This window comes from Nycticebus coucang, chromosome 20, assembly GCF_027406575.1.
Source record: "Nycticebus coucang isolate mNycCou1 chromosome 20, mNycCou1.pri, whole genome shotgun sequence".
Lineage (NCBI taxonomy): Eukaryota > Metazoa > Chordata > Mammalia > Primates > Lorisidae > Nycticebus > Nycticebus coucang.
In genome coordinates, this window is record NC_069799.1 from 21,492,342 (window position 1) to 21,509,498 (window position 17,157).

The following is a 17,157-nucleotide window of genomic DNA, read 5'->3' on the forward strand; positions in this document are numbered from 1 at the left end:
AGACAAGGAAGGCTAGCCTACAAACCTCTCCTTCTGTCCTGTCCTGTGCAACAGCAGGAGACAAAGTCCCACCATCATTACTCATCATTTCAAGGACAACAGAGTAGTGAGGGATGTCATCAAGAGAAGCTACTCCTCTAGGATCAAGTTCTAATGTGCCCAAATCTAGGCATTTAGAAGACAGCACTGTTTGTGGAACCAAAAGTGGTGAATTTCTACCTGGAAGGGGAGAATGAGGTCAAAGTTTGCCTCTGGAGATGACTGTCTGAGCTTGTTCTGGCAAGAGTGTTGGGACTCATTCTCTGGCAGGGGCAACTGAGCCTGGGAAATGAAACTACAGATGGCCCAGTGAGGTGGTTCATGCCTGTAATCCTAGCACTCCGGGAGGCAGAGGCAAATAGATGGCCTTAGCTTTGGAGTTGGAGACCAGCCTAAGCAAAGAAAGACCCCATCTCTACAAAATTTAGCCAGGCGTTGTGGCAGCCATGTTCTAGCTCTTAGGAGACTGAGACAAGAGGATTGCTTGAGCCCAAGATTTTGATGTTACTGTGAGCTATGATGTCACAGCACTCAATTCCAGGGCAACAGAGTGAAACTCTGTCTCAAAATAAAACAAAAGAAATAAAACTACAGATAAAACCTCAAGCTCTCCAGATAAAATGGACTTCCTGCTGCTGACAGAGATGGCCAGATTAAAATAATGGGAGACAAGGAGCCATAGTGGGGTGGATGGAACACCCTTGACGTAAGAACCTCCATCTTAGACAAACACTCATCTCCTATTTCAAAAGGCATCATGCAAACAGGGACATGATGTCAAGAGACTACACCCAACCAGATAGGGGCATGACCGTGTACTATTAGTCCTCAGCAAAGTTCTCAAAGGCCATAAAAAGAGCAGAACTTCACCAGCTAGAAACAGCTGTCTCCATAGACACCATTTTGCTGTAACTGGTGATCAGCACCGAGCTTGTCTCAAAACTACAGATGTTTGTCTCAAAACTGCAGATGTGGACAGAGGGGAACATTTTTTTACACTGCTGGTGAGACTGCAAACCAATACAACCTTTTTGGAAGGCAGTTTGGAGAACCCTCAAAGAATTCAAGCTAGATCTCCTATTTGATCCTGCAATCCCATTGCTAGGCATCTACCTAGAAGAAAAAAATTCCTTTTACCAGAGGGACACTTGCACTAGGCAGTTTATTGCAGCTTAATTTACAATCGCCAAAATGTAGAAACAGCCGAAATGCACACCAACACAGGAATGGATTATCAAGCTGTGGTATATGTATACCATGGAACACTACTCAGCCACTAAAAAAGATGGAGACTTTACATCTTTCATATTAACCTAGATGGATGTGGAACACTTTATTCTTAGTACTGTATTCAAATATCAGATTAATTTCAGTTGAGGGCCATGGTATAAAATAACCACGAGTAATTCTCAACAGTATTAAAGTTATCAAGAACAAGAAGAATCTGAGAAGCTATCACAACCAAGAAGACCCTATGGAGGCATAACTACTAAATGTAATTTGGTATCTTGAATGAGATCCTGAAACAGAATGAAAAAGGACATTAGAAAAAAACTGAAGAAATCTGAATAAAATATAGATTTTGGTTACTAACAATAATAAAAAAAAAAAGAAAGTTCTTTCATTCTCACTGTAACCTAGAAGGACTGTAAAGTAAAGTCCCTCTGGAAATAAAAAAAAAGAACAGGCACAGTGGCTCACAACTATAGACCTAGCATTCTGGGAAGCCAAGGTAGGAGAATTGCTTCAGCTCACAAGTTTGACACTAGTCTGAGGAAGTGTGAGAATCCCTCTCTACTAAAAAACAACAACAACAACAACAACAAAAAAAAAAAAAAACAGAAAAACCATTAGCCAGGCAATGTGGAGAAACTCGTAGTCTCAGCTATTTGGGAGACTGATACAGAAAAATCACTTGATCCCGGTAGCTTGAGGTTGCTCTGAGCTAGGCTGATGCCATGGCACTCTAGTGTGAAGCAAGAGGGTGAGACTCTGTATCAATAAGAAAATAAAAATTAAAAAATAATAAAAACAAGAAGAGAGATCTTCTTTTTTTTTTTTTGTAGAGACAGAGTTTCACTTTATCGCCCTCAGTAGAGTGCCGTGGCGTCACACAGCTCACAGCAACCTCCAACTCCTGGGCCTAGGCGATTCTCCTGACTCAGCCTCCCGAGTAGCTGGGACTAAAGGCACCCGCCACAATGCCCAGCTATTTTTTTGTTGCAGTTTGGCCGGGGCCGGGTTTGAACCGGCCACCCTCGGTATATGGGGCCGGCGCCCTGCTCACTGAGCCACAGGTACCGCCCAGAGACATATTCTTATGTAAGAACAAGAGAAAGAAACCCAGGCTTCTCAAAAATCATTTCCAATTAAGCTGAGCTTCCCTAATCACATTGTATTGTGTGATTTTCTACTTTTCTTTGTTTTAAACTGAAAAAAATGCTTTATTTAGGCTCGGCGCCATAGCACAGTGGTTATGGCACCAGCCACATGCACCAAGAGTGGTGGGTTGGAATCCAGCCCGGGCCAACTAAACAACGACAACTTCAACAAAAAATAGCTGGGCGTTGTAGCGGGTGCCTGTAGTCCCAGCAACTTGGGAGGTTGAGGCAAGAAAATTGCTCAAGCCAAAGAGTTTAAGGTTGCTGTGAGGTTTGATGTCACAGCACTCTACCAAGGACGACATAGTGAGACTCTCAAAAAAAAAAAAAAGCTTTATTAAAATCAGTATGGGTACAGAATAGTTGTATTGCTTTATAGGGTACATGGTTTTCTCCTTGACCTTTGGACCTCTAACCAGTGTTATCTGCTTCATTCACTGAAACCTACCTGGGTGCTTGACTACTCTCTTGTGTCTTCACCTTCCAGGGTTCTTTGCTTTCCTCTAGACAGGTGATGAGGGCTGGCTTAGAGACAGCAAGGCATGTCTTATTGGAAAAAAGGAATTGGGATGCTTCAACTGGCAATCTAGTACCTTGCTAAAGTAGAGAAAAGAACATTTTAAAAGATCTTGAGGGCAGCACCTGTGGCTCAAAGGAGTAGGGCGCTGGCCCCATTAACTGGAGGTGATGGGTTCAAACCCAGCCCCGGCCAAAAACTGCAAAAAGAAAAAAAAAAATCCTGAAATAATAATCCTCACATAGAGGTTCCTTACAGAAACGTCAGAATCTTTAAAAAGTATTTAAAGTTGGAGGATTCCTAACTCCACTACCCAGAACTACTGAAATAAAATTTGGTACTAGAAATCAGACTTAAAGGTATGAGTAACAATCTATGCCACTAAATTTCTGATATTACCATTAATCTAGTGAAGTATATAAATCAGCTCACAAAAGGATAAGATTAATGCTGAAAGACTTGGGGCAGAACCCCCCACTCTGCCCGGAGCTCTGACCACCCCAATCAACCGCAAGAGACGTCGCTTGATGCAAAAACGCAAGAGGATTTTTATTCCTGCATGCCGGGGCTTGACCCACAACTCTTTTAGAAGCCGAGGAGTCAAGCCCCGCACAGCAGTTTTTACAAGCTTATAAAGGCAAAAACTACAAAGTAGGCGGGAATAGCAGACATGCCAGGGGCTCTAACAATAAAGTAAGAGGGAATAGACACAGCTGGGGCTCTAACCAGATAAGAAGAACTCTGGTTCATTATTCAACTGTCTTAAGACAAGACTAACAGTCAAATATTTGCTTAATAGTAAACATTTGCTGCAGCTCCTGGGGCTATCTCCTGGAACAGTTACAAAAGGTCACATTCCTATGGTAGGGAGTGAGAGGTGGTCACATTCCTATGGTAGGGAGTGAGAAGTGGTCACATTCTCATGGTAATATTTTCTTTCAATGCCAAAATAAAACAATTTCAATATTATCATTTCTATACCAAGATATCCTAAACTTTTCCTTAGAAACCAAAACCTGAAACTTATACAATCAAAGAATAAACTGAATAAAAACATTCTACAAAGACAGACTATGAATTGCTAGTGTAGACCTGGAACTGTGTCTTTAAGTTATCCTCACCCAGAAAGACCAGGCTTCTATAGTTCTCTAATATGACATCCCAATACAAATTCTGCTAAGCAAGGTCCAGGCAGGCCCACTAATCCATAGAGAATTCTATAAACATGTCCTTGAATGTCGACACTCCCTAAAAAACAAACAAATTTACCAGGAAGCCCAGGGGAGATTGAATTTCACTTTTACTTAAGTACAGAGAACTGTTGCTGACTTACATGAGTGACTGCAATTACCTAATAAGTATAGAAGAGCTATATTCGCTCCTGTGTTGTCGAACACTAAAGAAAGGAGATGGCATAACATCCACAAAACACATTACACTTCTTTTGTTAACACAGTAGAAATATAAGGCCACCAATACCGGCATGTATATTTTTGTGCCTTATTTACATCATATAGTATAAGCTGTGTATTTTTTTATATAAAAATGTCATAGTGAGGGCGGCACCTGTGGCTCAGTCGGTAGGGTGCCGGCCCCATATACCGAGGGTGGCGGGTTCAAACCCAGCCCCGGCTGAACTGCAAACCAAAAAAATAGCTGAGCATTGTGGTGGGCGCCTATAGTCCCAGCTACTCGGGAGGCTGAGGCAAGAGAATCGCTTCAGCCCAGGGGTTGGAGGTTGCTGTGAGCTGTGTGATGCCACGGCACTCTACCGAGGGCGATAAAGTGAGACTCTGTCTCTACAAAAAAAAAAAAAAAAAAAAATGTTATAGTGAGATAAATGGTACCTCTTAAGTTTTAACATGTACAAGAAAGAACTGGAGATCTTGATAAAATGCAGACTTTTATTCAGAAGATATGGGGAGAAGATTCCATTTTTAAATTTCCAACAAGCTCAACAGGAATGAAAATGCTTCTGTCCCACGATGATACTTTGTCAAACATGCAGTGAACTGTACACACTGGATTTACCACAGTTGATTCCTGAACCAGATGACAACCTTTAGGCAGGGCACAGTGGCTCATGCCTGTAATCCCGGCACTCTGGGAGCCCGAAGAGGGCTGATAGCCTGAGCTCATAAGTTTGAGACCAACCTGAGCTATAGAGAGACCTCATCTCTAAAAATAACTGGGTGTTGTAACAGACTCCTATAATCCCAGCTACTAGGGAGGCTGAAGCAAGAGGATCACTTGAGCACAAGAGTCTGAGGTTGCTATGATCTATGATGCCACCAGGCATCAGTCTACCAGGAATGACAAAATGAGACTCTGTCTCAAAAATAAATAAATAAATAAATAAAAATAACAACCTTTACTTTCCAAGGAAAGGTATATGAAAGAGAATCTAAGATGGAAGGGGTGCTTCCTCAATAAATGTTTTGTTTTGTGTACATTATTAGTTGATAATCTTCCAAGTACTTATTAACAATACAGAAGATATACTGAACCCTACAATGGAATATGTGTCAAAGAACACCATAACTGAGTGTATAAAATTAATATCAACTGTAACAGGACAAATTAGTATCAGGTGCTGACTCACAAATGCAAAAACAACATCAGTGCTGTGATAGTACTGGCCAGAAAAAGTAATCATAATCTGATAAAAACTAGTTGAAAAACCCAGTTTTTTTTTTTTTGGTTTTGGTTTTGGTTTTTTAGTATCTCAGGAGGTACACACAACTTTTATTAGAAAATTATTTTAACTATCAGAAAGGCTATTAAGTTTGGGAAAAAGATTAGGTTTGTATGTAAACATTAACTTCTTTATAACTTTATCTAAAATATGTATAATCCTGAAATTCTAGGCAATAGAATTTATACTCAAAGATGTAGGATTATTAAGACACTTAAATTATAGTCTGTTGAATTCACTACTGATTATAATGACATGGTGGCCTTCTTCCAAGGAACCTAAAGTACTCTACACACATAGCCTCGTTCCTTCTCATAGCATGCTACGTTCATCCCGTTTTTTCACATATGATTTCAGAGCTTGCTACGCAGGTTTTGGTCTGTGTACCAGCACCACTCCCATCCCCGAGGAGCTTGCAGAATCTCAGGCCCCACCCCAGGCCTCGTGAATCATTTAGTCTGCATTTTAATAAGATTCCAAGTGATTTGTGTGCTCACTGAAGTTTTGAATAGTGTTGCTCAAGACACTAAATTGAACTGTTTCCCCTGGTGTCGCATGGCAAGTAGATCTTCAGTTCTGGGTCTGGGCTCTGGAGCTTGTGTTGCTAATGCTGGAAAAACCCAGTTTTGACAAAGTTCAAGGTACAGATTATCTGACATGTCTTCTAATCTCTAATCGTGTCTTTAAATAGCCATCTTTACCATCCTAGAAAGCAAGTCTTTTGTAATTATTCTGTTTTTCAGAACTTTGAGTTACTTTAGGCAGTTAATGCCATCTTCTGTAAAAGTGCATGGACGTCATTTTATTTTACATAGAACTGACGGAGCTTCCACAGTACATATCCACTTCTTTGCTACTATCCAATGACCCAAACTAATCCACAATGGGAATTTGGGGCATCTACATTTTCTCATTTTCAAAAGAGAGAAAGGGAAGATTTTCACTATTTCAGGATATAAATTTAAGGTGAGAATTTTTTAAGGCAAATGGGAAGCCTGGATGCAGAGAGAATGGAAAAAAGACTCAGCCATATGTAGCGGAGAAGGACTTTTCGAGCCTCTTGACTATTATAAGAAAAGGGAAAAAGAGTATTTGAACCATGAAGCCTGTAGTCCCAGCATTCTCTCGGGCCCAAGGCAGGTGGCTTGGCAGAGCTCAGGAGTACCAGACTAGCCTGAGCAATAGTGAGACCCTGCCTCTATAAAGAGCTGGGCACTGTAGTGGGTGCCTGTAGTCCCAGCTACTCAGGAGGACAAGGCCAGAGGATTGCTTTGGCCCAGGAGTTTGAGGTTGCTTTGAGTTGTGTTGCTAAAGCATTCTACGAAGGGTGAGAAAGTGAGACTCTGACTCAAAAACAATTTCAGGAAGGGGCTCAGTGCCTGTAGCTCAGCGGCTAAGGCACTGGACACATACACCGGGGCTGGGAGTTCAAATGCAATCCAGGCCTGCCAAACAACAACAACAAGCCAGCACTGTGGCGGGTGCCTATGGTTCAAGCTAATTGGGTGTAGGATAATATTTAGAAATAAACTTATCCTACATCAAGCACACAAAGTAAATTCAGTGTGAGTTTAAAATGACATGCTTTTCTTCCAGAGGCTTAAGACGCTTGGACCCCCCTGGGTTACTCACAGAGTTAGGCTCTTTGGAAAATTCCTTACGCCTTTTCTCTGAAGCAGTACACCCCGTGAAGCCTGAGATCCAAGTGCATGCCACCCTTCCTCAGAGATACGGGCCAGAGGGTTGACATATGTTAACAACATATTGTCAGAGGTCTATAGGTGCTCTGCCCTGAAGGAAGTTCACAGTCGTTACTTCATACTGAGTAAACTGAGTGAATGCTTGAAGATATTCTTCTATTAACTCTGTTCCCCTATAGCTGTTTTTGTCTTTGTGCCCTGCTCAGAAAACTAGTCACTGTTTAGAGGAAGAGATTTACTACACAAGTGGTTACATTGATATGATAAATATTTCCTTTCAAGTTAAAATTCAGCTAATAGATAATGGATTAGGTGTGTACGTGACTGGAAGAGTATAAAACTTAAACGTGGAATAAAGAACTTTGCTATATGCCATCAAACGGGGTATAGTCTGTTTCTTGACTTAATAATTACAGGAGCGAGTTTACACCTACAGCAAAGCTGCTGCTCATTCGCGTCTCGGTTCACACAACATTGGGAGGCTCAGGCAACAGAATTACTTAAGCACAAGAGTTTGAGGTTGCTGTGAGCTGTAACATCACAGCACTCTACTAAGGATGACATGGTGAGATTGTCTCAAAAAAAATTTTTTTTCAGGAAAATGTTTTGAGCCATTCACTATAGCATCAAGATTGCAGAACTTACAAGGATACATGTGAAATTTACTAAATACAGAAAATAAACGTCTTAACACAATAAGAAAATACCATGAAGGCTATGTTAACTAGATAAATGAAAATATTTCAAATTACATATAAAACCAGCACATTGTACCCCGTGATTGCATCAATGTACACATCTATAATTTAAAAAAATATATATAGCAAACTCCCCTTGAAGGAAAATAGGGAGCAGTTAACTCCCACTTCTGTTTTGGTCTAGCTGATGTCAGCCAGACAGACAGATGGCAGGAAACCATTTCAAGGAGACATGGAAACCTACACATAGAATGTTTCAAGCTCCTTTCCCCTTTCACCAATTCTGTTCAGCCCAGAAACATGAGGTGGTCTTTGCAACATTAGTCAGCCATCTCCTCATATTGCTCTTGAATAAACTGCTTGGTCTTCCACCAGCTCTGGCATTGTGACTTTCAGTTTCCTGGAGGGAAGAGTCGATCTTGGGTCTGGTTAAAATTTTTAGGTTTTGAATGAGTGAATGAAGTGCCTTCTTCAATAATTCCCACTGGCTCATGCCCGAAGCATAGCTGTTATGGCACCAGCCACATGCACCGAGGCTGGCTGGTTAAAACCCAGCCTGGGTCAGCTAAACAACAATGACAACTGAAACAAAAAAGGAGCTGGGGGCATTGTGGCAGATGCCTGTGGTCCCAGCTAACTGGGAGGCTGAGGCAAGAAAATGCTTAAGCCCAAGAGTTTGAGGATGCTGTGATTTGTGACACCACAGCACTCTACTGAGGGCAACATAGTGAGACTCTGTCTCAAAAAAAAAAACAAAAGTTCCAACCCAGCTTGGTGCCTGTAGCTCGGTGGTTAGGGTGCCAGCCATATACACCAGAGCTGGCAGGATCGAACCTAGCCTGGGCCTGCCAAACAAAAATCACAACTACAACCAAAAAATACCTGAGTGCTGTGGCAGCCACCTGTATACACAGCTACTTGGGAGGATGACACAAGGGAATCACTTAAGCCCAAGAGTTGGAGGTTACTGTGAGTTGTGATGCCACAGAACTCAACCAAGGGAGAAATAGTGAGACTCTGCCTCAAATAAATAAATAAAATTAAAAAACATTGAAACAGCTGAATGGAGCTATTGAATATCAAAGTAAAAAACTCAAATGTGAATGTAGAAAGTGAAATTTCTTGGTTTTCACCTAGAGCCTGGACAAGGCAGCCTACAAAATAGTTTAACATTATATTTTCCAGCTTGGTGTTTATAGCTCAGTGGCTAAGGCGCAGCCACACACAATGAAGCTGGCTGGTTTGAACCCAGGCTGGGTCTATCAAACAACGATGACAACTACAACCAAAAATAGCCAGGTGTTGGGCAGCACCTGTGGCTCAAGGGAGTAGGGCGCCGGCCCCATATGCCAGAGGTGGCAGGTTGAAACCCAGCCCTAGCCAAAAACTGCAAAAAATAAATAAATAAATAAATAAAATAGCGGGGTGTTGTGGCAGGTGCCTGTAGTCCCAGCTACTCAGGTGGCTGAGGCAAGAAAATTGCTTAAGCCCAAGTGAGCTGTGATGCCACAGCACTCTACCGAGGGCAACATAGTGAGATGCTGACTCAAAAAAAGTTCAGAAGTTTTACCACTTCTAGAAGCTGTCTTATTTTCCCACAAGGTGGAAGTCATGCTTTTCCCAGGAGACCAGGAAAGACTTAATCTAGTGCCAACAGAAACCCAGGGAGTGACACTGTAGCAACGCAGGCTGCAAGACTGACAGTAACAACCCCCTTAATGCTGCCTCTAAAATGACCTGATTTCAGTCCCACACATAAGAAATAAAAAACAAGCTCAGCTCCTGTGGCTCAAGCGGCTAAGGCACCAGCCACATACACATGAGTTGGCGGGTTCGAATCCAGCCCTGGACCACCAAACAACAATGATGGCTACAACCAAAAATAGCTGGGTGTTGTGGCGGGTGCCTGTAATTCCAGCTACTTGGGAGGCGGAGGCAGGAGAATCGCTTGAGCCCAGGAGTTGGAGGTTGCTGTGAGATGTGACACCACGGCACTATACCCAGGATGACATTTTGAGGCTCTGTCTCAAAAAAAAAAAAGAAATAAAAAACAAAACAGAAAAATTCCATGATAAAAAATAGCTGATTCATCAACAGCCAAGGACAGATCATGCTACCCAGAAGTCTAACACCTCAGGTCTCTTAAACGACTTCATGACATCACACATTCCTGTAAAAAAGCCTTACTCTAAGTTGCAAACAAGCAACTCACCCAGTTAATAAAAAAAAAAAAAAAACTCAGTGTTTGCTTAGTACAAGAAACAACCCCCAACAGACAAGAGATTTAAAAAACCACTCCAACCATACCAGAAGATGGCATTTGAAAACTAGGTGATAAACTTCACTCAAATGTACAAAAGTCTGAACTATTTACCAGTATTAATGGATACTTTTTCAATGTAAGTAAAAGCCTTCCCCATGCAAACAAAGAAAACTAGAGAAGTAATAAAGGTCCTTCTGAAAAACATTATGCCCCTTATGAGCTCCCCTGAAGCCTTCAAAGTAACAGTTGTCCATCTTTTATGGCGAAGTTACATAACACGTAAGCAATTTTTGAAAATTCACTAGAAATTGCATACAGCCTGGAGACCTCAATCATCAGGAAAAGTAAAAAAGAAATAAATCACACTCTAAATAAATACTGCCAAACTATGCCAAGAGTCATTGACATGAAAATCAGATATTGCCCCTCCAATTACTGTGAATGAAGGTAGCCCCTAGAAGCAGGGTCAAATTAAATCCTCCCAAAGTTGTTCAAAAGAAACCCTTGAAGGCAGTCTCAATTCAAATGTCAGGGCAAGCAGAATATAATCTTAAAGTACAAAAGTATGTACAACAAAGCAGTGAGTATTATCCCTTATTCACAAGTTTTCTCTTCCCAGAACCTAGTCAACACCTACAGAAAATGTACATCCCTTTTATCCTAGTATCCAGATCCAGCTCAAAACCTGGAAAGATGAGCCTGAGAGAAACAACTGAAAAGAAGAGTCCACAAAGTGTTCTCCTAACCACACCACAACAGTGAAACTTGCAGTATTAGAAGCCTGTGCCCACCACATTCCACTCAAGCCATATCTCACTCCAGAAGCAGCTGAGGTCGACAAAAACTAGACTGGAGGAAACACCACGTTAAGATTAAAGACATATAATCCCTAGTCATCTTCCACTTGAGACTATACAGAGCTGTGTGCTCACCCCAAAACCATGTCCTCTTTTTATTTATTTATTTGAGAGATAGACTCCCACTCATCCTCCCCCCGCCCCCCACAGTGCTGTGGCCTCATACACCAACCTGGGACTCTTGGGCTCAAGTGATTCTCTTACCTCAGCTTCCCAACTAGCTGGGACTACAAGCACCCATCAAAAGGCCCAGCTACTTTTAGAGACAGGGGTCTCGCTCTAACTCACGCTGGTCTCATACTCATGAGCTCAGATGATCCACCCACCTTGGCCTCCCAGAGTGTTGGGATTACAGGTGTGAGCCACCACACCTGACATCCCTGTACCACTTTCAGAAATAAAAATGTATAGACATCTTTAGCCCATAAATATGCACCATTTCTGTCTTAACTTTTTAAAAGGTATTTACAGGTACTTACTTCATGCACAATGGAGATGTGCACCCACTAGAATTTATCAGAAATTACTTTTCCCATTTATCCACAAGATTATCACATACTCAGATTCTTTTTTTTCTTTCTTTTTTTTTTTCTTTTTTCTTGAGACAGAGTCCCAAGCTGTGGCCCAGGTACAGTGGTGTCACAGCTCAAAGCAACCTCCAACTCTTGGGCTTAAGCGATTCTGTGGCCTCAGCCTCCCAAGCAGCTGGGACTACAGGTCATTATTGTTGTTGTTGCAGTTGTCATTGTTATTTTAGCTGGCCTGTACAGTTTGAACCCACCAGCCCCAGGGTATGTGGCTACCCACTGAGCTATGGGCCTGCCCACATACTCAGATTCCTTTTTTTTTTTTTTTCTTTTTGAGACAAAGTCTCACTATGTTGCCCTCAGTAGAGTGCCCTAGCGTTACAGTTCACAGTAACCTCAGACTCTTGGGCTTAAGCGATTCTCCTGCCTCAGCCTCCCAAGTACCTGGGCCCACAGGTGCCAGCCACAATACCCTGCTATTTTTTTTGTTGCCATTGTCATTGTTGTTTAGCTGCCCCAGGCGGGTCCCAACTCGCCAGCCTCGGTGTATGAGGCTAGCGCCCTACCTCCTGAGCAATAGGCGCCGCCCCTCAGATTCTTACAGTTAAAAAACAAAACAAAACAAAAAAAACACTACTGTCAAGAAAAAAAGATATACAACTGAAAACTGAAACTACTAGTAATAAATATATTCAATTTAAAAGATGCCCATTACGATGTACTAACCAGAATAATTCCTTAAGTAAAGTAACTTAACTACCTTTGTAATTTATGTCAATAGACACATTAAGCTACCTCGAAGATAGTTACTATGTAGCACCCAGGGTTTTTCATATATCCCATCTACAACACAGGGATGTCTTGTTCCCTAAAATTAAAAGCTTTTCTACCCTGGGTGCAAACGTAGTAAAGTAACTTAAGATAAGTTACTTCAGATAGTCCCTGAAAACTATAATAGCCGACTACACCTTTTTAGCACTGCTAAAGACAAGACTTTAGCCATTTTTGTCATACCCACAATAGCTATTAGACTCAATCTGAAAATTAGCCCATTGCCCTGTGCCATCATTAAGGCCCTTAATACAACAGCTCTAGCCATAAACGCTCTGAACAGTGAATTAAAACAAGTATGAGAAGCTATACTTAAAAAATCAAGCTCCCTGGTGGCGCCTGTGGCTCAGTCGGTAAGGCGCCGGCCCCATATACCAAGGGTGACGGGTTCAAACCCGGCCCCGGCCAAACTGCAACCAAAAAATAGCCGGGCGTTGTGGCGGGTGCCTGTAGTCTCAGCTACTCGGGAGGCTGAGGCAAGAGAATCGCTTAAGCCCAGGAGTTGGAGGTTGCTGTGAGCTGTGTGAGGCCATGGCACTCTACCCGCGGGCCATAAAGTGAGACTCTGTCTGTACAAAAAAAAAAAAAAATCAAGCAGCCATTATTGATTATTAAAACACAATCACAAATGTAAAAACGTTAAAATCTATATATTCCTTCAATTTATCTAACAGTTCCCAACTCATTAAAAACAAGTTAAAATGTGTAAAGGACATAGTTGAAACAATACAAGATTTCTCAGAATATCCAATACCTACTAACTAAAGTATTGTCATAATTACCCAACATTACCTAAGTCTGAACCTTTATACTTATTCTTACGTTATATTAAGTTCTTTAATGTTACAAAATATGATGTATACCATTCATATGTACCCGCTGTTTCACAGATTTCAAAAAACAAACTTAACCAGCACAGCCTGCGTGTCAATTTAACTAACCGTAACGATTACTCCCATTTTAAATCAATTTCATAGATATGAAAATAAAATACATGAAAGTAGAGAATGTGATAGACACAGACACCCCCACAAACCCCTCTTAGCTTTTTCTGAACTGAGAATGCACGTTAAAGCATAGGAACAGTAAGTCAAACAGGCCAAACCAGAAATAGAGAACAAAGATGATAATCTTGAAAAAAATCTGGGGAAGTAAAGAGGCACTATAGAAAGTTAATAGCAAGTTTAATGTCGTTTCATTGATGACAATTTTTTGATCTTTTTTAATTGTTATATGTATTTAACTTGCCTACATTGTCTTGTGAATCACATGAGTATATTTTTATTATACTTTGAAATTATTCCCTATATAAATTATTAAAATTTGTTACATAGACAAAACAACATTTAAAAACTTACTCTCGCTGTCCTCCGGAATTACTAGCCTTTCCAATAAAAAAGCCTTTTTACACATCAACTCCCCGTTGGTGTTTAACTACAACAGCAGCCAGGCAAGTCACTTCCGGTTTCCCAACAGGGAGAGCCAGGGTGCCCGCCGTAAGTTTATTTTTAACAAAAGAATGGAGGGGTTGAGGGCTCCACGGACTACAGCCTCCCTCATGAACAAGCCCCCCCCCCCCCACCAACACACACACACACACACACACACTCTTGGGATTCTTCCCTGAAGACACTTCCATTGTCACCACAGGGAGGGACATGCGGCGCTGCAGCGACACAGCTACTCAGAGAGAGCTCTGGGCCATGGTCCAAGTAACAGGTCCAGGAAGGCTTCAAGCAACAGGGTCCCAACTCCCTGCCCCACTCCACCTTTTGCCAAGAGGGGTCAGAGAGCCAAGGGGTGCCAGTGGCAAACTTCGGCCTGAAGAATCTAAAACTGAAGGGAAACTGCCCGGTCCGCCACAGCCACTTCTGCCTCCAACCACGCCCCTCCCCCTCTCAGGACACCCAGTCTCCTGTACTCACCATTTCCCAGCTTCAGAGATGTCCCGGTGTCCTCCCTACAGATCTCCCAGTACCTGCAGGTCACAGCGTGACAGAGACTGCTACTGAGACCACTGGTATCTCCAGGAGATGGAACTGCTGAAGTTGAGACAACGGCTCGGAAACAAAAGCTGCTCCGGAACCCCAGAGCCGCCTTCTACCTTCTGGCTGTGCATCTGATTGGACAGTTCATATAGTCGCATCCCTGATTGGATAGGACCTCAGGCCCCACCTCTCTGACGTTGAGTGACAGGAATGTCGTCCGACAAGACGCTTAAAGTGGCCAGAAATGCTAACAATTTTTTCACCACAGCACTTTTTTTTTCATTAACAACAAGGACCATGACCTTTTTTTTAGACAGAGTCTCACTTTGTCACTCTCAGTAGAGTGCTCTGGCGTCACAGCTCACACCAACCTCCAACTCTTGGGCTCAAGGGATCCTCTTGCCTCAGCCTCCGGAGTAGCTGGGACTACAGGAGTCTGCAACAATGCTTGCCTTTTTTTTTTTTTTTTTTAAGAGATGAGGTCTCCCTCTGGCTCAGCCTGATCTTGAACCTGTGACCTCAGGCAGTGCACTGAATTCACCCTTCCAGAGTGCTAGGATTACAGACATTAGCTACTGCATCCGTCTTAGGGACCATGACTTTATTCATCTCCATATTCCAGGGCCACCATGCTTTCCATACAGTAAGTGTTTAATAAATTTCGACTAAAGCAATGAAACTCTATTTACTGAGTGTGTAGTCTGTGCTAGACTTGGGCACCTATTATTTATATAGCGGGTAGACTCTGCTTTGAAGGCGTTTTCAATATACATCATGATGTTTAGGTAAAAACATGCACATAACGAACTCAGTGAACTTATAGACCCATGAAGTGTATTGGGAGTTAAAGCAAAGTCTGGCTATGGCAGTTCAAAGGGTGAAATTACCTCTAGTCTCCAGTCAGGGGGGTTGGCATTGCAGGAGATTTCGTGCAGGAGGTGGTATTTAAGATCCCAACTAACAGGCATAACTAGGAGTATGTGGTACACCTCCTGAGGGAAGGGCTCAGCTACCATGTGGATTTTACCTTATAAACTGTCTTAATTCTTTTTACATAGGACTTTGTGCCTTCTCTGGCATGCAGTTCTGCTGAGGGATATTTGTATTTAGCTCTAAATATAAATTATATACTTTTTTTTTTTTTTTAAACAGAGTCTCACTTTGTCACCCTTGACAGAGTACCGTAGAGTCACAGCTTACAGCATCCTCAAGCTCCTGGGCTACAGTGATTCTCTTGCCTCAACCTACTAAGCAGCTAGGACTAAAGGCGCCCACCACAATGCCCAGCTATTTTTTAGAGACGAGTCTCAATCTGGCTCAGGTTGTTGTTGAATCTATGAGCTCAGGCTATCCACCTGCCTCAGCCTCCCAAGTGCTCGGATTACAGGTGTCAGCCACCGAGCCCGGCCTAAATTATTTCCTTTTATTAATTTCAATTATATATACATAGGTATCTGTTTATAATATATGCACAAAGTAAATACATGTTTTCCACTCATGGAAACAACATATTGACAATTTTTTATATATAAATGTATGTATATAAATATATATATTTTATGCTGAAAAGTTACATATAGGGTGGACATAAGTTCATGTGCAATTTACATTTAAATGGTTTACTATTTAAACTTAAAACTTCACTGTTTCAATTTAAATTAAAATACTTTGCTATTTAAATTGCACATGATCTTTATGTCCACCCTGTATATAGAATTTTGCTTTGGATGATTTCAATTAGGTGGGCAATTTTCTTTTTTTTCTTTTTTGAGACAGAGTTTCACTGTGTCGCCATGGTAGAGTGCCATGGTCTCACAGCACACAGCAACCTCAAACTCTTCGGGTTAAGCAATTCTTTTGCCTCAGCCTCCTAAGTAGCTGAGGCAGGACCATAGGTGCCTGCAACAATGCCCAGCTATTTTCCTGTTGTTGTTGCAGTTGTCATTGTTGTTTAGCTGGCCTTGGCCAGGCTCTGACTTGCCAGCCTCAATTCATGTGTCTGGCGCTGTTACCCCTGTGCTATGGATGACAAGCCTGGTGGGAAACTTTCAAAGCATCATAATCAGGAGCCAGTGGAACATATGCCTTCTCTCCATCAGGCCTGATCCAGGTGTTGACCTTGGCCACATCAATGTCATAGAGCTTTTTCATAGAGCCTGTTGATCTAGTGCTTGTTGGCTTGACATCCAAATGAAAACAAGTGTGTTGCCTTATCTCTTATTTATGGCAGACTCAGTGATCAGGGAGAACTTGATGATGATACAATGGTCAAGCTTGTTTCTCCTAAGGAAGCCCTTCCTTGGATATGAGGGCTGCCTCCAAAGGAGGCACAGAGCCTTCAGCATTCAAAATGTGGGTGATGGGGGGAGGAGGGTAGAGGGAAGGGGATTGGTGGGATTACACCAGCGGTGCATCTTACAAGGGTATATGTGAAACTTGGTAAACGGTCTGTGAAGCTAGTGAATGATGCCCCATGATCATATCAATGTATACAGCTATGATTTAATAAAATAAATAAATAAATAAATAAATAAACTATCTGCACTCAAATAAAAAATAAATAAATAAGGGCGGCGCCTGTCTCTCAGTCAGAAGGGCGCCGGCCCCATATACTGAGGGTGGCGGGTTCAAGCCCGGCCCCGGACAAACTGCAACCAAAAA

General features: G+C 42.0%; 1 protein-coding gene across 4 annotated transcripts in view; it reads right to left on the reverse strand.

The window, feature by feature from the left end:
• LOC128572765 (zinc finger protein 724-like) overlaps window positions 1–14,597 on the reverse strand; it is an 86,121-nt gene extending 71,524 nt beyond the window's left edge. For 3 of the 4 annotated variants that reach the window (XM_053572845.1, XM_053572842.1, XM_053572844.1), the window contains exon 1: window positions 14,434–14,597. Coding sequence is in view for 1 of the 4 variants with exons in the window: in XM_053572842.1 (XP_053428817.1) it covers window positions 14,434–14,436 (3 nt within the window). In the remaining 3 variants the exon portion in view is untranslated. The remainder of the gene's footprint in view (window positions 1–14,433) is intronic. The other variant, XM_053572843.1, reaches the window with a different exon arrangement.
• Between the last annotated feature and the right edge of the window lie 2,560 nt (window positions 14,598–17,157).